The sequence below is a fragment of the Schistocerca serialis genome, chromosome 3, assembly GCF_023864345.2.
Source record: "Schistocerca serialis cubense isolate TAMUIC-IGC-003099 chromosome 3, iqSchSeri2.2, whole genome shotgun sequence".
NCBI classification, from domain to species: Eukaryota; Metazoa; Arthropoda; class Insecta; order Orthoptera; family Acrididae; genus Schistocerca; species Schistocerca serialis.
Window position 1 is genome coordinate 448,798,889 of NC_064640.1, and position 24,226 is coordinate 448,823,114.

The 24,226-nt window shown below is 43.9% G+C and overlaps 1 protein-coding gene and 1 pseudogene across 1 annotated transcript in view; both read left to right on the forward strand.

The window, feature by feature from the left end:
* The first annotated feature begins 5,724 nt into the window (after nucleotides 1–5,724).
* LOC126471712 (5S ribosomal RNA) lies at nucleotides 5,725–5,842 on the forward strand (annotated as a pseudogene).
* A 640-nt stretch (nucleotides 5,843–6,482) lies between these two features.
* Nucleotides 6,483–24,226, forward strand: part of LOC126470914 (uncharacterized) — a 445,629-nt gene continuing 427,885 nt past the window's right edge. The window contains exons 1-2 of the mRNA XM_050098944.1: nucleotides 6,483–6,553; nucleotides 16,555–16,941. Of these exons, the coding sequence (XP_049954901.1) occupies nucleotides 6,483–6,553; nucleotides 16,555–16,941 (458 nt within the window). The remainder of the gene's footprint in view (nucleotides 6,554–16,554; nucleotides 16,942–24,226) is intronic.

The following is a 24,226-nucleotide window of genomic DNA, read 5'->3' on the forward strand; positions in this document are numbered from 1 at the left end:
CAAAAAGAGCAATAACGCATCCTCCCGAGAATGCGACTCTTTCAACTTGACTGTGGCGAAAACGGCGCGGACGTCAGATGTTGAATACCATTGGCCTTGCAGAATGACTGAAATTCTGCGAACATGAATTGTGGGCCATTGTCGGAAACAATAGTCTGTGGAAGACCTTCAATGCAAAAGATAGCAGATAACGCTTGGATGGTGGCAGATGACGTCGTGGAAGACATCCGGACAACAAAAGGAAAATTACTGAATGAATCTACCACAACCAACCATCGAGCATTCCAGAATGAACCAGCGAAATCGATGTGTAAGCGTTGCCAAGGGGAAGTGGCTTTTGGCCATGCAAAGAATTTCCGCGGTGGTGCTGATTGTTGTTCGGCACACACCCTGCAAGAAGAGCACATATTCGTAATCGCGGCATCGATTCCGAACCAAGTACAGTGCTGACGAGCAAGTTGTTTCGTTCTCACTATACCCCCAATGTCCTTGGTGGAGCAGCTGTAAGACAGAGGACTGTAACGAACGTGGGACCACGACCCTGGACTGATCATTATCAGAACGCAACAGCAAAACACCACGTCGTACAAAAAGTCTCTCCTGGTGAGCAAAAAATCGGCGAACCAACGGATCCCCGATCCGTGACTTTGACAAGGGCCATTGCGTAGCAACAAAACGCAGAACGGTAGCAAGGACAGGGTCGGCAGCTGTGTCTGTAGCTACACGACGAAAATCAATCGGAAACGATTCGACCACGTCATCGGTTTCCGAATCAATGAACATGCAAGCAGATTCGGAGGAATCGAATGCTCTATCCTCAGGAACAGGCAAACGGGACAACGCATCGGCGTTTCCGTGCTTAGCAGTGGACCGATACAAGATATAGTAGCGGTACTGCGAGAGGAAAATGAATTTCTGCGCTGTACGTGGAGGTACAGGCTTGGTCGGATGAAAGAGCGATGTCAAAGGTTTGTGGTCTGTGATGATGGTAAAGTGACGACCATACGAGAAATCATGAAACTTTGTAACACCAAATACGAGAGCCAATGCTTTTTTCTCGATCGGTGAATAATTTCTTTGGGCAAACGAGAGCAATTTGGACGCAAAGACAATAGGGCGATCGTGCGAACCATCTTTGTGCGCAAGCACAGCACCGATCCCGAAATCCGATGCATCCACCATCAACAAAAGGGGCTTCTGGGGATCGAATGGCGTAAGGCAAGTATTGGAAATCAACGCCGATTTCAACTGGTGAAAGGCGCGTTCGCATTCCGTCGTCCAGACGAACGGAACACCTTTACGGCGTAAGCGATGAAGCGGAGCTGAAATGGAAGAGGCATGGGGAACATAGCGATGATAATAGTTAATTTTCCCCAGCACACTCTGTAGCTGCTTCAAATTCTGCGGCGAAGGCAAGTCTTGTATGGCACGTAGGTGCTCGGGACTGGGATGTATGCCTTGGGCATTGAGTACATGTCCCAGGTAGGGTAAGTCACGAGCAAAAAATACACATTTCTCCTTCCGCAAGCGAAGACCATTTTGTCGCAAGATGTGAAATAATGTTCTGAGATTGGCTAAATGTTCTTCCTCCGTCTTTCCGGAGATCACAGTATCGTCCAGATAGTTTGCTGCAGTAGGGACCGACGCACAAACAGTTTGTAGACATTGCTGAAACAATGCAGGGGCGGATGCACACCGGAATGGCAGTCGTTTGAATCGATACAAACCAAGATGCGTGCTAACCACCAAAACGCGCTGGGATTCTTCGTCCACCGGTTTTTGGAAGTACGCATGTGCTAGGTCCAACTTCGAAAAATATTTACCCGGGCAAAGTTTGCCAAAAAGATCTTCCGGGCGGGGTAAAGGAAAAGTTGCAGTCACTAGTTGTGGATTCACTGTTGCCTTGGAGTCCACACAAAGTCTCAATTTTCCGGAAGTTTTTGGCAAAATTACTAATGGTGATGCCCAGAGAGAAGCCTGCACACGTTCAATTACACCTTGTGATTCCAAATCGTGTAATGTTTTTGCGACCTCATCACGCAATGCGTGGGGAACATTGCGCGCTCTGAAAAATTTCGGTTGCGCGTTGACTTTCAGTTCCAAATGTGCTTTATAATTCTTAGCGCAACCGAGGCCCAGTGCAAAAATGTCTGCAAATTCTTCACATAGACGAGAAACACTGTCTGAAGGCGCAGTCTGGTTCACTGATAGGACCTGATTTACTATAGACAAGTGAAACAACTGAAATAAATCGAAACCAAATAAGTTCACTGCAGAAGAAGAAAGAAGGACGAAAAATGACACAAGTTTTGTTTGTCCCTTGTATGTTGCAAGTAGGCTGCACTGTCCTAACACAGGGATCTGTTGACCTGAATAGGTACTTAACTTAACATTTGTGGCACGCAACGGAGGTGTGCCCAGCAGTTTGTAAGTGTCTTGATTGATCAGTGAAACTGCAGTCCCGGTATCGAGCTGGAATGGTATCACTTTGCCGTTAATGTCCAAGTCCACAAAAAGTGTATTGCTCTGCTGATGACAAGAGCGACTGTCTCGTGCAACGTGAACTGACACTGGTACAAAATCACCTGCGACTTGACAGGAGTTCCTGCAATGTCGACGCACACTATTTGTGGGACGAACACAGTCACTGTTAGAGAGAGTGGCACTGGGTGGAGTGGCATGAACTATATGAATTTCCATGGGCGAAGTGTTGCGAGCCTGTGTATCCTTGTTTCGATTCAAATTCCGGCGCGAAGCAAAGGGCCTGGAATGGTTTTGAGTTGCCGATTGGAGCTTTTTCTGGCAAACACTCTGAACATGTCCTTTTTTATTACAGAAAAAGCAAATAGCTTGGCGTGACGGGCAAGTCTCACGTGAATGTCTAGTAGCACACCACGGGCATGATTTTAGCACTGCATTTGCTTGCCTGCGCGGTACCCGTGGCTGAGAGCCTGGCGGCAGTGGCGCGGCAGGGCGCGAGGACTGTTTACTGTTCCGTGCAGCTCGCCCGGAGGGCTGGTTAACCTGACACACGGCTGGCGAAGTTTCAAATGATTCCTGAGCAAAGCCAAGTGTGTCCTGCCGATCCAATATGTCCATCACTTGTTGAAGGGAGGGATTGACTAGTTTCAAAATCTGTTCCCGTATACGAACATCAGAAATGTTCTGTGCAATTGCATCACGTACCATAGTATAGAAGGTATACCGTTTGGCAACTACATTGACTGATTCTTTGAAATATGCATCTAATGCAGACAAAATTTCTTCATAGGACAGAGTTGCTACGTCGCGTCGGGGAAATAATTTGACTATCACACGGTACGCGGTCACCCCGACGAAAGATAACAAAAAAGGCTGCCGCTCGTTGCCTTGAATTCTGTAGGAGGCGAGATGGAATCCAAATTGGCGTGACCACTCCGTCCAGCTTTCCAGTGCAGCATCAAAACGACGAAAAGTTGGTGCAACTGCGTGTTGTGGCTGCGTTAGCGGTGGAGCGGTGGCTGCCGCATCGTTTTGCATTGCACGTTGACCCTGGACGAGCTGTCCAAGGGCATCCAGTAAGGTCTGCGTTAGCTGATTCTGTAAGCTATAAAATTCGGACAGTACATCTGGAGATGGTGGCGAAGCCATTACACAAGTAAATCAGGGCAGTATAGTTACGAACGCGGTATTGTCTCGACGCCAGTGTTGTGGGTTGGCAGGAGAGCCAACACCGTGTTACTAGAGGAAGCCAAAAGGCATGTGTTTTAGCTCACGCAGGCTGGCGTGAGGTCTGGAACAGGTCAAGGAAATTAGAATTTAGAAAAACGGACGTAGCTGGTGGAATACTTAACTTTAATCTATTAATGATGAACGTCGCTCTTGACTGTACATTATTCACAATATCGATAGTAACTGAACATGGCGCCTTGCTAGGTCGTAGCAAATGACATACACTCCTGGAAATGGAAAAAAGAACACATTGACACCGGTGTGTCAGACCCACCATACTTGCTCCGGACACTGCGAGAGGGCTGTACAAGCAATGATCACACGCAAGGCACAGCGGACACACCAGGAACCGCGGTGTTGGCCGTCGAATGGCGCTAGCTGCGCAGGCATTTGTGCACCGCCGCCATCAGTGTCAGCCAGTTTGCCGTGGCATACGGAGCTCCATCGCAGTCTTTAACACTGGTAGCATGCCGCGACAGCGTGGACGTGAACCGTATGTGCAGTTGACGGACTTTGAGCGAGGGCGTATAGTGGGCATGCGGGAGGCCGGGTGGACGTACCGCCGAATTGCTCAACACGTGGGGCGTGAGGTCTCCACAGTACATCGATGTTGTCGCCAGTGGTCGGCGGAAGGTGCACGTGCCCATCAACCTGGGACCGGACCGCAGCGACGCACGGATGCACGCCAAGACCGTAGGATCCTACGCAGTGCCGTAGGGGACCGCACCGCCACTTCCCAGCAAATTAGGGACACTGTTGCTCCTGGGGTATCGGTGAGGACCATTCGCAACCGTCTCCATGAAACTGGGCTACGGTCCCGCACACCGTTAGGCCGTCTTCCGCTCACGCACCAACATCGTGCAGCCCACCTCCAGTGGTGTCGCGACAGGCGTGAATGGAGGGACGAATGGAGACGTGTCGTCTTCAGCGATGAGAGTCGCTTCTGCCTTGGTGCCAATGATGGTCGTATGCGTGTTTGGCGCCGTGCAGGTGAGCGCCACAATCAGGACTGCATACGACCGAGGCACACAGGGTCAACACCCGGCATCATGGTGTGGGGAGCGATCTCCTACACTGGCCGTACACCACTGGTGATCGTCGAGGGGACACTGAATAGTGCACGGTACATCCAAACCGTCATCGAACCCATCGTTCTACCATTCCTAGACCGACAAGGGAACTTGCTGTTCCAACAGGACAATGCACGTCCGCATGTATCCCGTGCCACCCAACGTGCTCTAGAAGGTGTAAGTCAACTACCCTGGCCAGCAAGATCTCCGGATCTGTCCCCCATTGAGCATGTTTGGGACTGGATGAAGCGTCGTCTCACGCGGTCTGCACATCCAGCACGAACGCTGTTCCAACTGAGGCGCCAGGTAAAATGGCATGGCAAGCCGTTCCACAGGACTACATCCAGCATCTCTACGATCGTCTCCATGGGAGAATAGCAGCCTGCATTGCTGCGAAAGGTGGATATACACTGTACTAGTGCCGACATTGTGCATGCTCTGTTGCCTGTGTCTATGTGCCTGTTGGTCTGTCAGTGTGATCATGTGATGTATCTGACCCCAGGAATGTGTCAATAAAGTTTCCCCTTCCTGGGACAATGAATTCACGGTGTTCTTATTTCAATTTCCAGGAGTGTAGTTGAAGGCTATGCTAACTATCGTCTCGGCAAATGAGAGCGTATTTTGTCAGTGAACCATCGCTAGCAAAGTCGGTTGTACAACTGGAGCGAGTGCTAGAAAGTCTCTCTAGACCTGCCGTGTGGCGGTGCTCGGTCTGCAATCACTGATAGTGGCGACACGCGGGTTCGACGTATACTAACGGACCACAGCCGATTTAAAGGCTACCACCTAGCAAGTGTGGTGCCTGGCGGTGACACCACACGATCTTCTTCGTGATGCGTGACAAAATGTGGTGTTTATATGATGCTCCATTACACTTTCTTCCTTGTCACCACATTAGACTAGCCACAGTAGATATATTTTCTTTAAATTAGCGTCTTAGATGGGCAACGGCCTTGTCGCAGTGGATACACCGGTGTCCGTGAGATCACCGAAGTTAAGCGCTGTCGGGCGTGGTCGGCACTTGGATGGGTGACCATCCGGGCTGCCATGCGCTGTTGCCATTTTTCGGCGTGCACTCAGCCTCGTGACGCCAACTGAGGAGCTACTCGACCGAATAGTAGCGGATTAGGTCAAGAATACCATCATAACGACCGGGAGAGCTGTGTGGTGACCCCATGCTCCTCCCATCCGCATCCTCCTCGGAGGATGACACGGCGGTCGGATGGTCCCAATGGGTCACTTGTGGCCTGTAGACGGAGTGGTGGTAGCGTCTTAGATGCTCCGTTCACATCTCTGTATGTCCATCGATGTGCCTCTACATGCCGTTTCCGTAATTATTGGTAATTAGATAGCTAACAATTCACCATTTTTGACAGACTCACCTTCTACTGTCGTGCATTGAAGGGAACCTTCTAGATAAACTGCATGACCGTTTCGTTAGAAATCGGATCCATGGCATCACTTACCAAAAAAATAGTTCAAATGGTTCTGAGCACTATGGGACTTAACATCTGTGGTCATCAGTCCCATAGAACTTAGAACTACTTAAACCTAACTAACCTAAAGACATCACACACATCCATGCCCGAGGCAGGATTCGAACCTGCAACCGTAGCGGTTACGCGGTTCCAGACCGAAGCGGCTAGAACCGCACGGCCACACCGGCCGGCATCACTTACCACAGATTCTCATTAAATCGCTATGAGTTCCACAGTAGTGCATACATGGCTGATCGTCCTGGCCGCAGAGAGCTCGGCTGTGATCTTCCTGCAGTAAGTGTTTTTATTCCAGTGGGAAGTCCTTCTTTCATTCACCATTCTCAGAGAGAGATAAATGCATTTTTTCCTAAAATCTCATAATTGAAGATATGATGTCTCAGGGAACTGTGATCACCTGTAATTACAATAAAATAAGACTCCGTCTGGGTCACTAGTTATGTTTTGTTAGGATCACCGATTTCGATCCTTGATACAAGTAATTCTCAGATGTATACATCTAATAAATGTAGGTAATGGAGTACTGTAGTACAAAGCTGATCTAATGTGGGCCGGCCGGAGTGGCCGTGCGGTTCTAGGCGCTACAGTCTGGAACCGAGCGACCGCTACGGTCGCAGGTTCGAATCCTGTCTCGGGCATGGATGTGTGTGATGTCCTTAGGTTAGTTAGGTTTCATTAGTTCTAAGTTCTAGGCGACTGATGACCTCAGAAATTAAGTCGCAAAGTGCTCAGAGCCATCTAATGTGATGTAAACAATACAAACAGTGATAGTATACGAATAAAAAATAAAAAATCATGACGTACTGTCACATTACGATCAGCTTTGTACTTTTATTTCATGAGTGGTTCTGGGGATGGTCTGTATCAAAATTCGAAAGCTATTATCTCAACAAAACATACCTAAACTGTTTCTCCATTACTTGTTAGGTTTACTTACGACGACAATTACGTGGAGTGTAGAACATACGTTCCATAGCTGATCCCTTTCTACAGGCCCTGTGCATTCCATTACCATTGGCATCTACTGCACAAGCTGTGACATTGACAGCTAACATTTTATTGGTCTTATTATTCGTGCTGGCAATTCCGAACACGTTATCGACACAGTTGGAACCCGGGAGCTGTGCTCGTTAGTAGCACGTGTTACGTCTCCATAGCTATGACTGATCTCGATGCCGTGTTAAACTCGAGCTTTCTCCCACAAACTATAAAATTAAGAAAAACGCCGAGGGATTGCTTCTCCCATTTCGTTGTGAATCTAAGGCCTCGACTAACGAATAATGTACCGAAAGATAGCACTTCCTGAAACCTATATTGATATCAGTGGACGATGAGCCAGCTCCAAGTCGTAAGTATGTAGACTAAAGTCGTGATTAACAGTACAACGTCAGTAACTAATGGAAATTGACAATTCGCGCAACTAATAGCCTATTAATATAGTCTATTGTCACCAGAACTGTTGCCATTGCAGGTATTATCAAACAACCACATCTCTTAAACTAATAAAAATAAACCTCATGTTTAAATTTTACGTTACTTTTGTATTAGCGTGTACTATCATCCCTTAACTCGTATATGCTTTCTCCTGAAACATTTAGTGTGTAGATATGGGCAAGAAGTACTAAAAGGGCTCATTTCAGTTCTCGAAACTAAACATTAACAGTGGCACAACTGGCCTTTTACTGGTAAAACATGTAATAAGATAAGCAACATTTTAAAAACAAAGGGATTCTCTAGGATTTTCGAAGTCCCACATACATTAGGAAGATGTTTCATCAGTTTGAAGTATAATTAACTTATCACGAAAGGTGGAGTTCATAAGAACACCTGTCAAGAACATCAGTCCAGCTATATAGGACAGACTGGGAAGTCAACCCATACTAGACCAAGGAAACATCACATAAGCTGGAGATTAAAGGAGCCAGATTCCTCCTTTGCTGAACAGTGCTTGAACCAGAACCACAAATATGTAACAGATGTAGAAGTCCCACACACAAAGGGAAAGGGTGCACGGCTCACTCAATTACAAATATTAGGAATTAGAGACAGATGTGCGTATCCCCACATTTACTATTGAATAAGAAAACTCATTTCAGTTATTCACGGATTGTAGATAACGTTGCAATTTTCACATGGGAGAAAAATCTTGGTGTCTGCATACATAAGCAGATAATTACAGAAATATCCGTTTCTGTGCACATAGCTCTACAACACTGTATGTGTACTTATAATTAGAGTAAATTATGTCCTAATGAATGTTACAAGGCTGTACAATACAAACTCATCTATGTCGGAACTGTCAATAGATATTTATAGTTTGAATCGTGAATCGTTAGATTTTGGGGTTGACATGTTTTTATCTTTGCTTGGTTGCTATCTTTGGAATTAGTTGTGTACTGGATAATAGGCTTACAACCAGAAACATAGATCTTACGAAAATAACAAAGTTTCGAGAAACTAAGCAAAACAATTTCGTGTTGTTAATGCAGTATACAAAGTTTCACCAAGAACCCACATCTGAATTAGTTAAAATGGCTATACAGAAATTTAGTTCTTTCAGTTCATGGAATACTGCAAAGGATAGTCTGCACACACAATCTGCAGGCGTAACGCGCGGTAGTTGAAGCTCGTATACGAAAGGGCTGAAATTTAGATTCCCCTCGGCCGTTCACCTGTCCCAAACAATGTTTCCCGCAGTTTCCCTGGATGGCATAGGATGAATTTCGGGATGGTGCCTTTAAGAGCGGTGTGGCCGATTTATTTTTCTAGCATCTCCAGTCCCTAGCTAGTACTTTGTTTTTGGCACTTAAACGCCTTTGTTGCAGAAATTAAAGATTATGGCAAAAGACAAATAAAAATAGTGGACTACGGGAGATAATGGGTAATGACCTACAAACAAATTCTTGACGAATGAGGCCAATGCCGAATTCAGGATTTGGTGATTACGTAGGATGAACATGAACAATGTAACCGAACTGAGATATCACGGTTAAATAAAGTGTATTGAATAAATAATCCTTTCCGGAAAAGTGTTATTCACACACGTTATTCATAACGTACAGCATAGACTACTGCATTGGCAAATTTTATAAGAAATGGCAATTAAACCTCCAGAACACTCATCATTGTTACCGCTGTTCGCCGACCGCCGACATCGGAAGAGCTTGTGTTATTAGTAATCACGTCGTGGAGGCGAGGCGTATTTGCACGTCCTGAGGCACGCTATGGAAGTAGTGCCTTCACTGGCATCGAGGGACAAATGCTGGCTGCTACATGTCGTTACTTCAGCCCACTTCCTCATGAACGTGCGAACGTACAACGAAAGCGTCTTCCTCAGCCGATGTTCCGGGCCAGTTACGTGCTTCGGCGGTCGCTCAACGTCAACATTTCCGACCTCCCCTGAACAACGTTCGCTGAAAAGTGTTGTTTCAGACCCCCTTCACTGGAAAAACTCGGTTATGCTACCTGTACTGCCATCTGAGTTCGGGCCGGTCTATTAGAACGAATGCGGCAGTCCACATTACGTCGTGGGCGTAGATGTTTCGAAATCCGTGGGGGGTTCTTTGGAACACCACCTCTAATGACACGTGGAGGCTTTTCCTTTACCAGACTGTACCAGTGCTGAGTAAGGTGCTACATGTTATGGCCTCTGGCTTGGAAACCAAGCTTCTCGGAACATATGCTCTTGAGAACATACTTGTTCCATATCCTCAAAGGGAAGTTCCATGCTGCTTTTCGCGGATGATGCGGTAGTATACAGAGAAGTGGCAGCATTAGAAAATTGTAGCGAAATGCAGGAAGATCTGCAGCGGATAGGCACTTGGTGCAGGGAGTGGCAACTGTCCCTTAACATAGACAAATGTAATGTATTGCGAATACATAGAAAGAAGGATCCTTTATTGTATGATTATATGATAGTGGAACAAACACTGGTAGCAGTTACTTATGTAAAATATCTGAGAGTATGCGTGCGGAACGATTTGAAGTGGAATGATCATATAAAATTAATTGTTGGTAAGGCGGGTACCAGGTTGAGATTCATTGGGAGAGTGTTTAGAAAATGTAGTCCATCAACAAAGGAGGTGGCTTACAAAACACTCGTTCGACCTATACTTGAGTATTGCTCATCAGTGTGGGATCCGTACCAGATCGGTTTGACGGAGGAGATAGAGAAGATCCAAAGAAAAGCGGCGCGTTTCGTCACAGTTATTTGGTAACCATGATAGCGTTACGGAGATGTTTAATAAATTCAAGTGGCAGACTCTGCAAGAGAGGCGCTCTGCATCGCGGTATAAATTGCTCGCCAGGTTTCGAGAGGGTGCGTTTCTGGATGAGGTATCGAATATATTGCTTCCCCCTACTTATATCTCCCGAGGAGATCACGAATGTAAAATTAGAGAGATTAGAGCGCGCACGGAGGCTTTCAGACAGTCGTTCTTCCCGCGAACCATACGCGACTGGAACAGGAAAGGGAGGTAATGACAGTGGCACGTAAAGTGCCCTCCGCCACTCACCGTTGGGTGACTTGCGGAGTATAAATGTAGATGTAGATGTAGATGTAGGGACTGTCTCCAACAGTTTGTTCTAGCGTTCAAAATCACCTGTATCGATCTACAATGCAGTTATAAGAAACGTACTGTATCGCCAAAAGGGATAGCTTCACCAAATACTTCATTTATTTAAGAAACTGTGAGTAAACTGATATAGGCTATCATTCAAAGCCATTATAAACCCTTACTCTTGAGCTCTAGTTTCAGAACTTGTAGGAATATGATAAATTAAGATAACATTTATCCGTAAAAAAAATTTAAAAAATCAGCGATAATGAAGTCAACATGAAAACGGGCGACTTTCCCAGCTGTCATAAAACAGGTGGGAATTACCAAAAAATAAGAGAGGAAAGGATATTTAAATATGGTAACTCTTTTGGAACGATGTGTATCACGTGTAAATATTCAAAATATTCAAATAGGCAAATTTAAATACACACACTTTAGACTTCAAAGAAATTTCTGAATTTTTAATCAGAAAAGGATACTTTTTCCAAGATTTTGTTGGAAGGATGGTCAATTACACACATAATGACTTGAACATTGAAAACTCTTCATCAGACATGTTTGAGAAATAAAAACATTTCCCTCTATCATTTGTTCAGAGATACCAACTCTTCATCTCCGTAGAACCGACAACGACATGTTTTAAGCCTATCTTCTTCCTCAGCATTACTCAACACAGCCAGGCGCCGTTGTGTCTTTGAATGGAGGCACTTTTCTTTATTTCCAGTAGTTCTAAGCGGAATATTATCTCTTTCGGTTGTTTCTCCTCTGCTCATCTCGTTACTAACCACTGCAGGGAGCCGGCCGCGGTGGTCTAGCGGTTCAGGCGCTCAGTCCGGAACCGCGCGACTGCTACGGTCGCAGGTTCGAATCCTGCCTCGGGCATGGATGTGTGTGATGTCCTTAGGTTAGTTAGGTTTAAGTAGTTCTAAGTTCTAGGTGACTGATGACCACAGATGTTAAGTCCCATAGTGCTCAGAGCCATTTGAACCATTTTGAACCACTGCAGGGAAGCAAGTTGCAGACCAGCATTCTCATAATTTTATTACATGCGGTCACCCATCTTGATCTTGATCCGTCTTGGTATTTCAACAACATATAAAACAAAACTAAAGTGCAAGATCTGAAAAAAGCATGGAAAAGTATAGAAAATTACGAAATTCTGTGTTGTCAAAGTTGTTCAGTTTCCACCACGTTTCCTGGGGTAACACCACTTACTCTTACTCTCCTGGCTTAAAAACCGCAGTCGGTTTTTGGGGTTGTCATGTAGCCTTCTCCACAGCGTTCTATCCTAGGCATCTTCTTCCCTAGCTCCAAGTATCTGAAGATACGTGACCACCCGCTCTCTCGGTCTTATTTTCGGTCTGTCTAAAGGTCTACGTCCTTTCGGTTTTTTCCTCTGACACTGCTCTCAATCTTGATCCTTCCTCCTCTCTATAAACGTGACACTGCCCCTATCCTGGACATCTACTTCATTTGACAGTGTGAGCCGGAACTTCGCCGACGATCCTTCAGAGGTTGTTCAGGGATACCTCCTGAGTAATTTGGCACAAGGGACCCACAGTCTTCGGCGGCTCGTTAGAGTAATAATGTAATTATGATTTATCAGTTTATTAGCCCAGCTACCTCCGTTTCTGTGAAAATGACGTCGAAACACTGAAAAAGATTGCAATACACAATCAACAAAACGTACAACACATTTGATTTCCCGTAAAGCCTGTGTACAGATGCAAAAGGACTGTGTTGTGTTTGCCATCACTGCCGGCACAGCTGACAAGGGAACCTCCCCATCGCATCCCCTTCAGACTTAGTTGTAAGTTGGCACAGTGGATAGGCCTTGAGAAACTGAACACAGATCAATCGAGAAAACAGGAAGAAGTTGTGTGGAACTATGATAAAATAAGAAAAGTATATAAACTGAGTAGTCCATGTGCATTACAGGCAACATAAAGGATAATGGGAGGTTAGGAGCGCCGTGGTCCCGTGGTTAGCGTGAGCAGCTGCGGAAGGAGAGGTACTTGGTTCAAATCTTCCCTCGAGTGAAAATTTTACTTCATTTATTTTCGCAAAGTTATGATCTGTCCGTTCGTTCATTGACTTCTATGTTCACTGTAATAAGTTTAGTGTCTGTGCTTTTCGACCGCTCCGCAAAAGCGTGCGACCGTGCGATTAGAAGACGAAAGGACGTGCCTCTCCAATGGGAATCGAAAACTTTTGATTGCAAGTTCATATGTCAACCGATTCCTCCACAGGAAAGTACGTCTGATACGTTCTATACGACACTGGTGACGGCATGTGCGTCACATGACAGGAATATGTTGTCGTCCCACCTAACTTGTGCACCTGGCGAATGGGTAAAAAGATTCTTCTACTGTAATATTGCTACATTAATTTTTGCTATGATGAAATCGGGTGCTAATAGTAGAATAAAAGCGGCTTAAAAGCTGTGAGCTGTCTGGGGAGAAGTTAACCGTGCATTACTGCGTAACTGTTTCACCAGGTAACTAGTCTGGGTTTACCACATTACCAATCAGACTAACATTGATTATAATCTTTTACAGTCATACAACAACCGGTAATATATCTATATATAAAAAGGAGAATTTAAATAAAAAGAAAGAAATCAGTTTATATTTGGAAATTTATTTTAAGATTGTTCATTGAAATTTCAGCATATTATACGTGAGTTATAGCTGAGCTGGTGCCTTGTTTAAGGATTGTAAAAATGTGAGATTTTAATCTTACGGAACACATCAAATATGGAGCCAAGATTGGGAGACTGCGTACAACACTGCATTCACAAAACAACACCCAAAGAACGTTGAAACATAAGCAAGGAGAAATTAACCACAACCAACAGATTCAGTTTTCACCCAAAGAAATTACGTTCCTAACACAATCCCGTCCGTCATGTAATTACCACACACTAGTATACTAAATTCATATTAACTCTTTGTGAAATCTTCCCAAAAAGAATAGCTGAAGGCTACTTTGATGATTACACCACATGCTCCACGTGGTCAACTTGGTTTACAGAAAGCGTATAACTCCACAGTAATTTTGATAATTAAAATAAATTCGATCGAAAAGCAATTGACAAAAGAAAAACCTTGAACTGGTTACTAACGTCTTACTATTAACCTGAGGGGTCAAACAGTTATATAAGCACGTGGTACTGGTCTCGTAAAGTACACTCCACGAGGGTTGAACATAAAGAAAAGTTGCTATCTTGTAAAATATTGTCAAGCATGCAACTACAAACACATTTGATCATTCATCCTCTCACACAGAAGGGAAGGGGGATGACAGTATCTTATCATATACAGTATATAACAGAAAGCGGATGTAGGTTCCGTATGAGACTGTGTGACATGAATTACATATAAACTGTGTTTTAAAGTGTAGTAGTGTGACAGATCGTTCTTGTTTACGTGTAAAGGTAACACGTTCCACTACTCAGTCTCCTCCCAGATAGTCAGAAACGCCACAGTAAATTTAGAAGAGGAATTTACTCCATAAATGACAACAGATTTAAGAAATTAAACATGAAAGGAATCCAACAGAGACCTTTCACTACCTTGCCCGATTTAGGTTTTCTTGTGGATGTGATAATCACTCCCAAAAAGTGATGAAAACATAAGAAATTGTCACATAAACTGAAAATGAAGAATTAAACTTTTCACTCGAGGGAAGACTTGAACCAAGGACCTCTCGTTCTGCAGCTGCTCACGCTAACCACGGGACCACGGGGCTCCTTCGCTCACGCTGTCCTTGATGTTGCCTATCTTAAACATGGACTACTCATTTTGTATATTTTGCTTATTTTTTCATAGTTCCACATAACTTCTTCCTGTTTTCTCGATTGATCTGTGTTCAGTTTTTCAAGGCCCATCCACTGTGCCAACTTATAACTAAATCTGAGGGGGGTGCGATGAGGAGGTTCCCTTGTGAGTATAGGCGTCGTTGTGCCGCTATTCCACTGCATTCAGTGAAACCACACGCGAAGTACACATCTGTCAACCCTCCATCCGTAAGCATACCCATACTACTCTGTATATCCGTTAACGTACAACTAACACTGCTGGAAAAACAAACCCGACACAGGGCGAAGTGTAACGTGGGCGTGATGCCGTTATTATTGTCAACAGCAAGTACCGTGAGTGTATGGAATAAATTTGTTTCCAAACAATACTCGAAGCGGCTATCGTCGACATTTGCACTGTTGTGCACTATTTTCAGTGCAACATAGATACGAAGTTAGTTGGGGCAAGAGACCAAACGGAATGCAATAACTCCATAACAAACTGGCGGAGACCGTGGTTCCTTCGTACCAAGATACTCGGAAGGTATCCCGGAACAACCTCTGAAAGTTTGTCGGTGGAGTCATGGTTCACCCTGTATATCTCCATGAGCTCCCTGTTCTTTCATCTTCGCCATTCTCCTCCCTCGCAAATTGGTCCAGATATCTTCCGCAGCATTTTTCAAAAGCCTTCATCATTCTCTCTGTATACTTATATATTCTCCATTCTACCAGATAAAGTAATACTCGTCCGATTGAATTTTCTCATTTTGAGAAAACAGAAGGAGCGATCTGTTTTGCTTGCTAAAAACATTCTACAGCCAATATCACATAAATATTTCTTTATTTAAAACGAGCGGTTTTGTCAGACTTTGCTGACCTGAAGATTACAACAAAGTGTGCCGCAATCGATTGTTTTGAATAGAAAAATATTGATGCGATCCTGGCTTTAGAATGTTTTTAGTTACTCGTCTGATTATAGTCTAATATGTCCTTATGTTGGTTCTTCTTTCATCTACTTCTTCGAAGACGAAGTTATCATCAAACTGTGGGAAACATTCTCAAGTCATATTATGAAATCAAATATAACATAACAAAATGGTTCAAATGGTTCTGAGCACTATGGGACTCAACTGCTGAGGTCATTAGTCCCCTAGAACTTAGAACTAGTTAAACCTAACTAACCTAAGGACATCACAAACATCCATGCCCGAGGCAGGATTCGAACCTGCGACCGTAGCGGTCTTGCGGTTCCAGACTGCAGCGCCTTTAACCGCACGGCCACTTCGCCCGGCTATAACATAACATTTTCATGTATAACTGATTTTGAAAGAAAATTATGCGACGTTTCAAGCAAAACAAGTAGATTTTCCTCAGATGTGAGTGAATGAGCAGGGCGAGACACATATGAAGATTACCAGTAAATCGTCTCCTCCAAGAAGGAAGCAAAAATGTCGACAAAGACATGTAATAAACACGTACAGTGTCGCAAACGAGCTAACTGTACTCTGCGTGCAGTGCAAACAATCGTGCCTCTGTTGGCCAATTAAGGGACTTTGCAGGTCGTTAAATAGGCTACAGCCGTTTTCAAAAACTGGCAATCTTATCCTGTTCGACAAAGTTATCCTACTTGACAGTATGGCTGTCACACGGGATATGTATAGTTACGTCTATGACGACGAACGGCACGTTCGTATATAATGAGTGAAGGATTACACAAGTACCGGTAAAGGAATTCACTCAGCGATAATGTAACTCTAGCTTCGCGTCTCAGATCATTTCCATTAGCCGCAAGAATAGGGCGGCGCTTCGTCACAGTATCTCGCGGTAGTCGCGATACGAGAAGAAGCGAGTGGCGAGCCAAAAAAACCGTCGGTAATTACGAGTGCGATTGTTTGCGCGGGTGTGCTTACGGCTGGCAGCGTGCGCCCGCGCGGGGCGTCCCCGCGGCGGGTGGGGCGGGGCGAGGGGTGGGGGGCGGCCGGCGGCCAACGGGCGCGCGCCTCGGCCTGGGGGGCGTGGCTCCCGCCCACGGCGGCGGGCCAGCACGTGTGCGCGCCTCAGTGCGGTGCGCGAGCGTGCGGCGTGCGGAGACCAGGCAGTGCGGCGTGCCGCGAGCGCGACCGAGCGCGTGTGTACGTGCAGGGTGCTGCGGTGATGGAGCAGAGCGGCTACACGTCGCCGTGGGCCGCGGTGCTGGGCCGCCACCACGCCGCCGCCGTGCCCGTCATGCAGGACCACCACGGATACGGCCCGCCCGGCGCCGCGCCCATCGACCTCCACGTGTCGCAGCCCTTCCCGTACTACAGGTGCTCACCCTAGCTACTCGTATTCTCCGCTGTCGTAAGTCGCCGTCCCTCCTCACCCAGCCGTCGACGCGCCCTGCAGGCCGGCGGGACGACAGCTTTCCTTAGCGCGGTCGTCGATCCACGTGTGTCACCTGTGTTCTCGTCACACACCACGGGCATAACGACGCAGCACCAACGCACCCCCTCCTCCTCGCAGAAACGTCACGGCAAGAAACCGCACTGTTTAAGTCTGCGCGCATTGTTATTGTAGGTAATAGGCTATGGTACCCAGAATAGGATGCTGACCTTTGATGTGTCCGTCACCCATAGCGTGATCTCGTACATTTATTACCGGCCTTCGAAACCTGTGTCAACTAGAAATATTTTACCAGCTCTAACTTTCTTTTTATTTATTTTGACGTACTGATTGGCGAAAGATGGCGTCACCTTACCGAATTTCTCAAGTTTTCGTTGAAGGGAACGACAGTAAGATTGTCATCTTTAATTAGATTATTTCCCCCCCAAAAAAAATGGAATTCACAATTTCTCCGCCGCATACTTATTGGCTGGTGGTGTCAACGGAGCTGAGTGCAATGGCCAGCCTCTTCTGCGAGAGATTGTTACACTTATGCCTCTCTTTTGACAGACATTCTTTTATCGCATTTGCACATGGACAACAGGTGACTGATGGACGAGACTACAGCTAATGCCGGAGTCGGTAAAAAAAGGTCTTACGCAGGATATTAACCTAAAAAACCGCTTGTTCATTTCCATGCTAAACTCTTTCCCGCTACATCAAGTTAAAAGAAGAATTTGACCAGAACCGGTCTTGACAAGATGCCTGGATACTCGTCGACCAACAAGCTCTCTTCTTTTTTCCTCTTTTCTTACAATTTTTTATACCTCTGGGGGCAACATATCGGAAAATATACAGCGGAAAGAATGATCAATTCGGCGGAAAATATTCTGACGACTACCGCATTCGCTGCACAAATTCCTGTTAGGAATAATACTGCATTTCTGTGGCTATGAAAGGGCGTTTCACAAGGAGTTAGGTTCGTTACGAGCTACTGTGTACTTGTGGGTGGATTTTGAAACCACATGCGCGCGTGCTCCTAGCTTCAGCCGGCTATTAGTGAGCTGTCACTTTCGCTCGCGAGAGAATTTGTAAACACGCACGGGACGGGCGTCGCCCGGCCTCGAGACCGGTTTGCTATTTGATGTGAAGCGACCCGCGATTTGCGTGCCGCACAAGTGGAGCTGCCAGCGGCTGACGCGCGTTCTTCTTCGCACGCCGGCCGGACATAAACAACGCTAGTGCCACGAGGGGCCTCTCGTTTACTTCTATTTTGGAAGGCCGCCAGCATACCGTTATGCTAGGCCGATTAAAAAAGAGCACAAAAAGAGGCGGCAGTGGGCTTTTGTCGCACGGCGAGTTGTTCCATCAGACGCGCCACGGTCGGCTGCGCCAGCATCCAGAAGGTTGCTAGGCCGCTGCTGTCAAATTGGCCATTTACTACTCGCACTCACACGCTCTCCTACGCTTCTTCACGCACAAATCCAGGCCCGCATGCTGCCGCTCCTCCACCACACAAATATGTATTGTATTCTAAGAAGAATGGAGTCACTACACGTTTCACCAAAGTTCTTAACGCGCATCATGTAACTTGGAAACTTTCTCCAAGGTCTCAACAATGGAGGAAAGTGTCCTTAAAAAAATACGTTTCCGTTTTTTATTATGAACAACAGAGGCCAACTACAAATAAAACTCTGCCTTAAAGGAAGCGCTTTCGCAGAAGGACTTGTGAGACGTAGGTCATCCCTGAAGCATTATTCTAAGCGCCTATCGGGAATAGGAATTTCATTGTAACGCTACCTCATTAGATTAAATTTATCCGTTAGGATGTTTAAGAATCGTGAATGTTTATTGAATATAAACACAGAAAACAGCAACCAGTCACATGTTTGAAACAGTTATTTATTACATAAACTAGTTTTTCGAACCTTTTCAGATTCATATTCAGATAGTGCACAGGAGGTTACATAAATATTCCAAAGTGTAATTCTGAGTGCTGTCTTTGTGACAAGAAGACGAAACATGCCCTAATGCATCTCCATGAGTATAGTTTATATCTCGATTTGGATCCAAAAATGCATTTTGTACTTACTGCGACAGTATGAGGACTTTGTTGTTAACATCCAATCATCATCTTCCTTTGCAGTTGTTGAAGAAACATGCCAAAAACATCATTTCACGTGTGAAATAATAAACGTCGACCTTCCCAAGAGACTGTTTAGTACGAGTGTCTTTCCAAATCCAGGCCGGGGATACAGCAACAGTTGTAATTAATGTACACAACACAACCACATATAGCATATTATTCCATTTATTTTGATCAGATTTTTCTGACAGTTGCCCCAGCGGTAACACGTGACAAGTTAAAAGCACCGCTCGGTACCATCATCAGTGCAAAGTCTCACTTTCCATCTCCTCAAATAAAATCTAGAAACATCAAAAGTATCAAAGAAACATATTATTAAAAAAAGTGCAAAACATTTTCGCGAGCTATGTAGCCTGCAAATCGTCGGTTGAGAGTAATAGTAAACTATATTTCAAGGGCTTGTCACTGTGCAAGTGGACAAGCGCTTTTGTTCTCGCCCGTGGCTTTTCTACGTCTGCATCTCATAAATTAATTGTGAAGCATCTTGAGTATCGAAGCGTGTTGCTCCTATAGTCCCTGTGCCTTTCCTCCACTGCAGCTGAGATCTGCGTCTTCTTCTCCGGCGCGGTATGCACTTGTCAGCACTGCACACCGACTGGAAAGGAAAAAAAAAGAACTTGTCGCAAAGGTGTAAATATATTTTGATAAAAGCACATCGGGTTGTAAAATATAAGAGCATATTAAAATGCAGCAAAGCAAGCACATATGTATTGCAGCAGTAACACACTGTCACTGAATATGTTGCACGGTAATTTGAAGCAAGGCGAGTACGTCAGAAAATTAATCGCGCTTAATCCGCTGCGCAGATACGTACCTTTTTTATGTATTGATAGAAGAACGTCTACAAATGATAATGGCTACTGTATAAAACCTTCTCGATTTTCACGGACATTTTTGAAGAGTTGAAGGTAGAATCTGGATTCACAACAAACGTACCTAAATATTACGTTGCATCGTCTACATAGACACTCGCTCCATACCAATTGTTTGTATACTACTTAGGGAGAATCCATATTTCAGTCACTTTGCAAAAGAGTTGATAAGTTCTTTTGTTTACTCAGTGTGTCCGTTGACATCACGCCTAATTTTTGATAACTGAAAAATTTGTTAGGAAGGCAGACGTGTTGTTTGTCTTGGAATAGGGTAGCTTAATAATTTCGTTAATGTCAAAGGATCGAGAAAGCACTTGTGGAGCCTGGCGTGACTATCCTGGTTTGTGAATGGCCCGTGCGAGAGTTACAAAAACTATTAGGGGCGGCATAGCGCCCCTTTCGTGCGTAATTAGCGGCACGCGACTCCGCGATGGGGAAGCTCAACGGGGAGCACTCCACCTGAGTGGCCGCTCGAGCAGGGGCTGTTTTAGCGGATATTTTCTCATTGTTGTGGTTCGCTTCCAGGGTTGGCAACTTCCACCAGCAATTATTTTTGTATACACATTCCTCTAAAACGCTACTTGCTACATGCGAGGCTGTCATTTAATTTCAAGCAAAGGAAAAAGCACTACGACAAAAATACGTAACTCGGTTTAAAATACGAGAGGGCAAAACGTATGATTTAATTTCTGGAACCTGGTAACATTAGGATTTAGTTTGCATATCGAACAAACGTATAAAATTTGACAGATATTTTTCTGAATGTTCGAGCTGTGAATTGCAACTCGAAATTTGATATGCCTCCTGTAAGTGGAAGAAGGAATTGCTGACTGCTATTTCAGCACCTATTTAAAGTGTAATATGATGCATTTTTGTATTTGTGTTTTGCTTCGCAGACTGATATTCAATATAACAATAATGCCTAAGTAGCATTACCGTAAATTACTGATGGGGAACGGAATACTACATATAATGCTAAATATGCTGAAAGTTTCTTTTCTGTTACTGAGAGTCATATTTTAATCCTTTCAAACTTTGTCTTTCTATCAATAAATTTGTGGTATTAGAAGATGATATAAACTAAAAATAATTCTCCTTTTTATTACTTAGCAAATTGTCTTGGCATAAATTCACAATGTCGTGTTTTAATAAAGACAAGGATGTCAAAAAGAATATATTCCTCCCGTTCTCAAATAAAATATGGGAAATATTTTTTTAATCTCTCTTGTCTTAAAGTGCTTGGCAAATATTTTTACTGTAGTCAATTAGAAAATTACTTATTATTTTCAAACAGAGCACTAAATACAGATTTTCTTATATTAAGCAGATCATTCTTAAAAAATAAATATGGCAGGCAAAGGGTGAAAGAGTAGTTTTAAATCACATTTTACTTGATACTATTTGTGGATTTTAAGAGTTTTCTGCGTCAGTTTAGCCCGGAGATATCTTTTAAAGCATGAAAATAAAGTATCATAATGGTTAGAATATCATACTATTGACAACATCTAAAACACCTGAAGTTTTATAATACAGTAATCAGTTTTGTTTGTGCTCTAGTGCGTTTCACAAATATGTAGAAACAGCAGTAAATTCCCATGTTTATTACCGGACTATCTGGACAGTCTTGTTTGAATAGTCCGTCACAGACTTGTACAGTAGAACGCATGTTGTAATTTTGTACCACCCGCTACAAGAAGATATAAAATATTAAGACTTCTTGAGCGAACAGTGAAATAGCATGAAAATTTAAGATCTTATTACCAAGATTTGATCTTTATCTGCTAGTAACATGGAGTATGTTTATTAGTGACTGCCTTCAAACAGCTGCATAATAATATCTCGGATTTTATATCATTTTTTGGGATTTAGACAATTTTCTGAAAGGATTTCTTAAAAAAGAGGCATTTGATTTCCCTTTTAAAATTTCTGTCCTGCTGTGTTACGATAAGAATTTTGTCTGCATTCCAGGCTTTGAGTTTGCATGGAAACAGAAGTTGCTTTTCGTCTAATCAGAAAATAGGCGCAACTGTGCAGTTATACGCCAGAAATACTCGTGCAATTGAATGTGTGTAGAGTTACAATTTATGTCCGCATACGTATGTTTGCAATTATTGAAGTTTGTTGCTGCTGTAAAGTGGTTTCATCTCTTGTTTTGTTTTCGTTATATCAGCAAATAATCGCGTTTTACGCTTTTCCCTTTTTTATTTCCGACAAAATTTGATACAAAGTCTTTTCGTAACACCCCATTACCAGATACCTAGACCCTACATAGATATCTAATGTGGAATTGAATGATACCGGGGCATACAGTCTGTTTTTAATATTTTTAATTACCATTATATTGATAAATGTGCCACGTAAATAATGTGACAAAATAGCGTCGTCCTTGTCCAGAGGAAATGGAATATGTAAGCTCATACAACGAATAAATATTTATTTTGACAATTGATGTTAAGGACTACTACGATTATTTAAGTTGTACATTATGTTTTCTTTGTCACTGATAAAAATACAGTGTAACGTAGTCCAAGTTGCATAGTTTGGAAAATGGGATTGATTAGCTGCTGGTTTTACGTACGACCTGCGTTTTAAATGTTACTGCACGCAATGTTTCACAATTATTAATAACAGCAGTAATGGTAATAATATTAAGAGCCACAGTACAATAATATGGAATTCTTCTATTATAAATAATTTACTATACAGCCCAGTCACAGTGAAAAACATAACGTGTGCTCTGGTTACTTTCAATTTTGTGTTAAAGACGTAGATACACAGTTGAATACGGTACCATCCTTTCGAAATGTACCGGGACAATGTTAATTGGTGATAAATAATTTGCCGGATGCAGAAAATGCTATGTTGATTTTGTGAGATTTCCAGTTACCGTCGCAGACATCAGCGAGTCAGTTTGTAACATGGAAAACCCCAAAATTATATTTTTTCGGCCATGTTACGTGAATCTACTTGCAGTAATTTTAGTATTCATTCAGTTTGCTCGCTGTGGGTGACGATGCCTGCTAATCGTTCACAAAATTATTAAGTGTGGGTGGCAGCTGGTCATAACAAAAGTAGAGGTCACGACATTTTGTGAAGCATTTTTGAGTTCCGAATGAAACCTTCGGCCCCATTTTCGGAAGAAGCTTTGCAGTGAAACTAATGCAGACATTATCTACGGCATTGTTGGATGCTAGCGGCCCAAATATAATACAAAGCGACTGGGAGATAGGTGGACGTTGACGCGAGATCCGAAGAAGGCAAGCGGATGGTCGTAGGTAGGAGTAATATGGCACGGCCACGGCTCGGGACCAGTTTCTGGTTTCTTGCGCGCTGCCGATGCGCGTGATGGATGTGCCCCACGGTGACAGATGGCACAATCCCGCTGCCATTGTAGTCTGACCCCAAGGACACTCCTCCTTTTTCTCGGCCGGTTGAGAGTTGGAATAATTTGGCTGTTATGATATGAAACTGAGTCCCCCTCTTGCGCCACGTCAAAGCGCAAGAAAACCTTAATTATCATCTCGCAGCAACTGAAATACGTCCATCTTTGTGTAACGGATCACCAAGTACCCTTCATAATGTCTTCTGCGTTTTCTCTCCTGCTGACAGATGAATAATTGCCGCTGTATTATGCTTCGAAGCGAGCATCGTTGAGAAAAAAAAAATTTCCTACTTTCGGGACATCAGCAGTATAACGCAAAAATTATGTCGCTGGGTAGTACAAGTGTGTTTGAAAAAACTATCTCCTTTTCTTATGTTTGTGGGCAAACAGCATACGCTGATAAACCGTCATGGTCGCTCAAGACCGCGATACCTAGCTCATCAAGACTAACACACTTTCAGATACATAATTTCTAATTCTCATCGTAGGTGAGCTTTTCTTCCGAAACCGTCATCTTATACTTCTTAGCCACCATTATACACCATTCCTGACGAAAAGAAGAAAAAGCAGTTACCACACTGTAGGACCATCAGGCCCTCTCTTACATTTAACGAGGCATTTTGCATTACAGTATACCCATTACAACAATTTTATCAATTAGATCTAATATAGGATCCAACAATTAAATGTACTATGACATAAATAGTAGGAACAGCAGTAGCTACAAAAGAAAAAAAACACAATTTTCAGAGAAAACTTTTATGTCGACTGACGCCTACGCAATTACAATAAAGATAAGTTACACGCAGCTAGGTTGGAGCTGTGAGCGC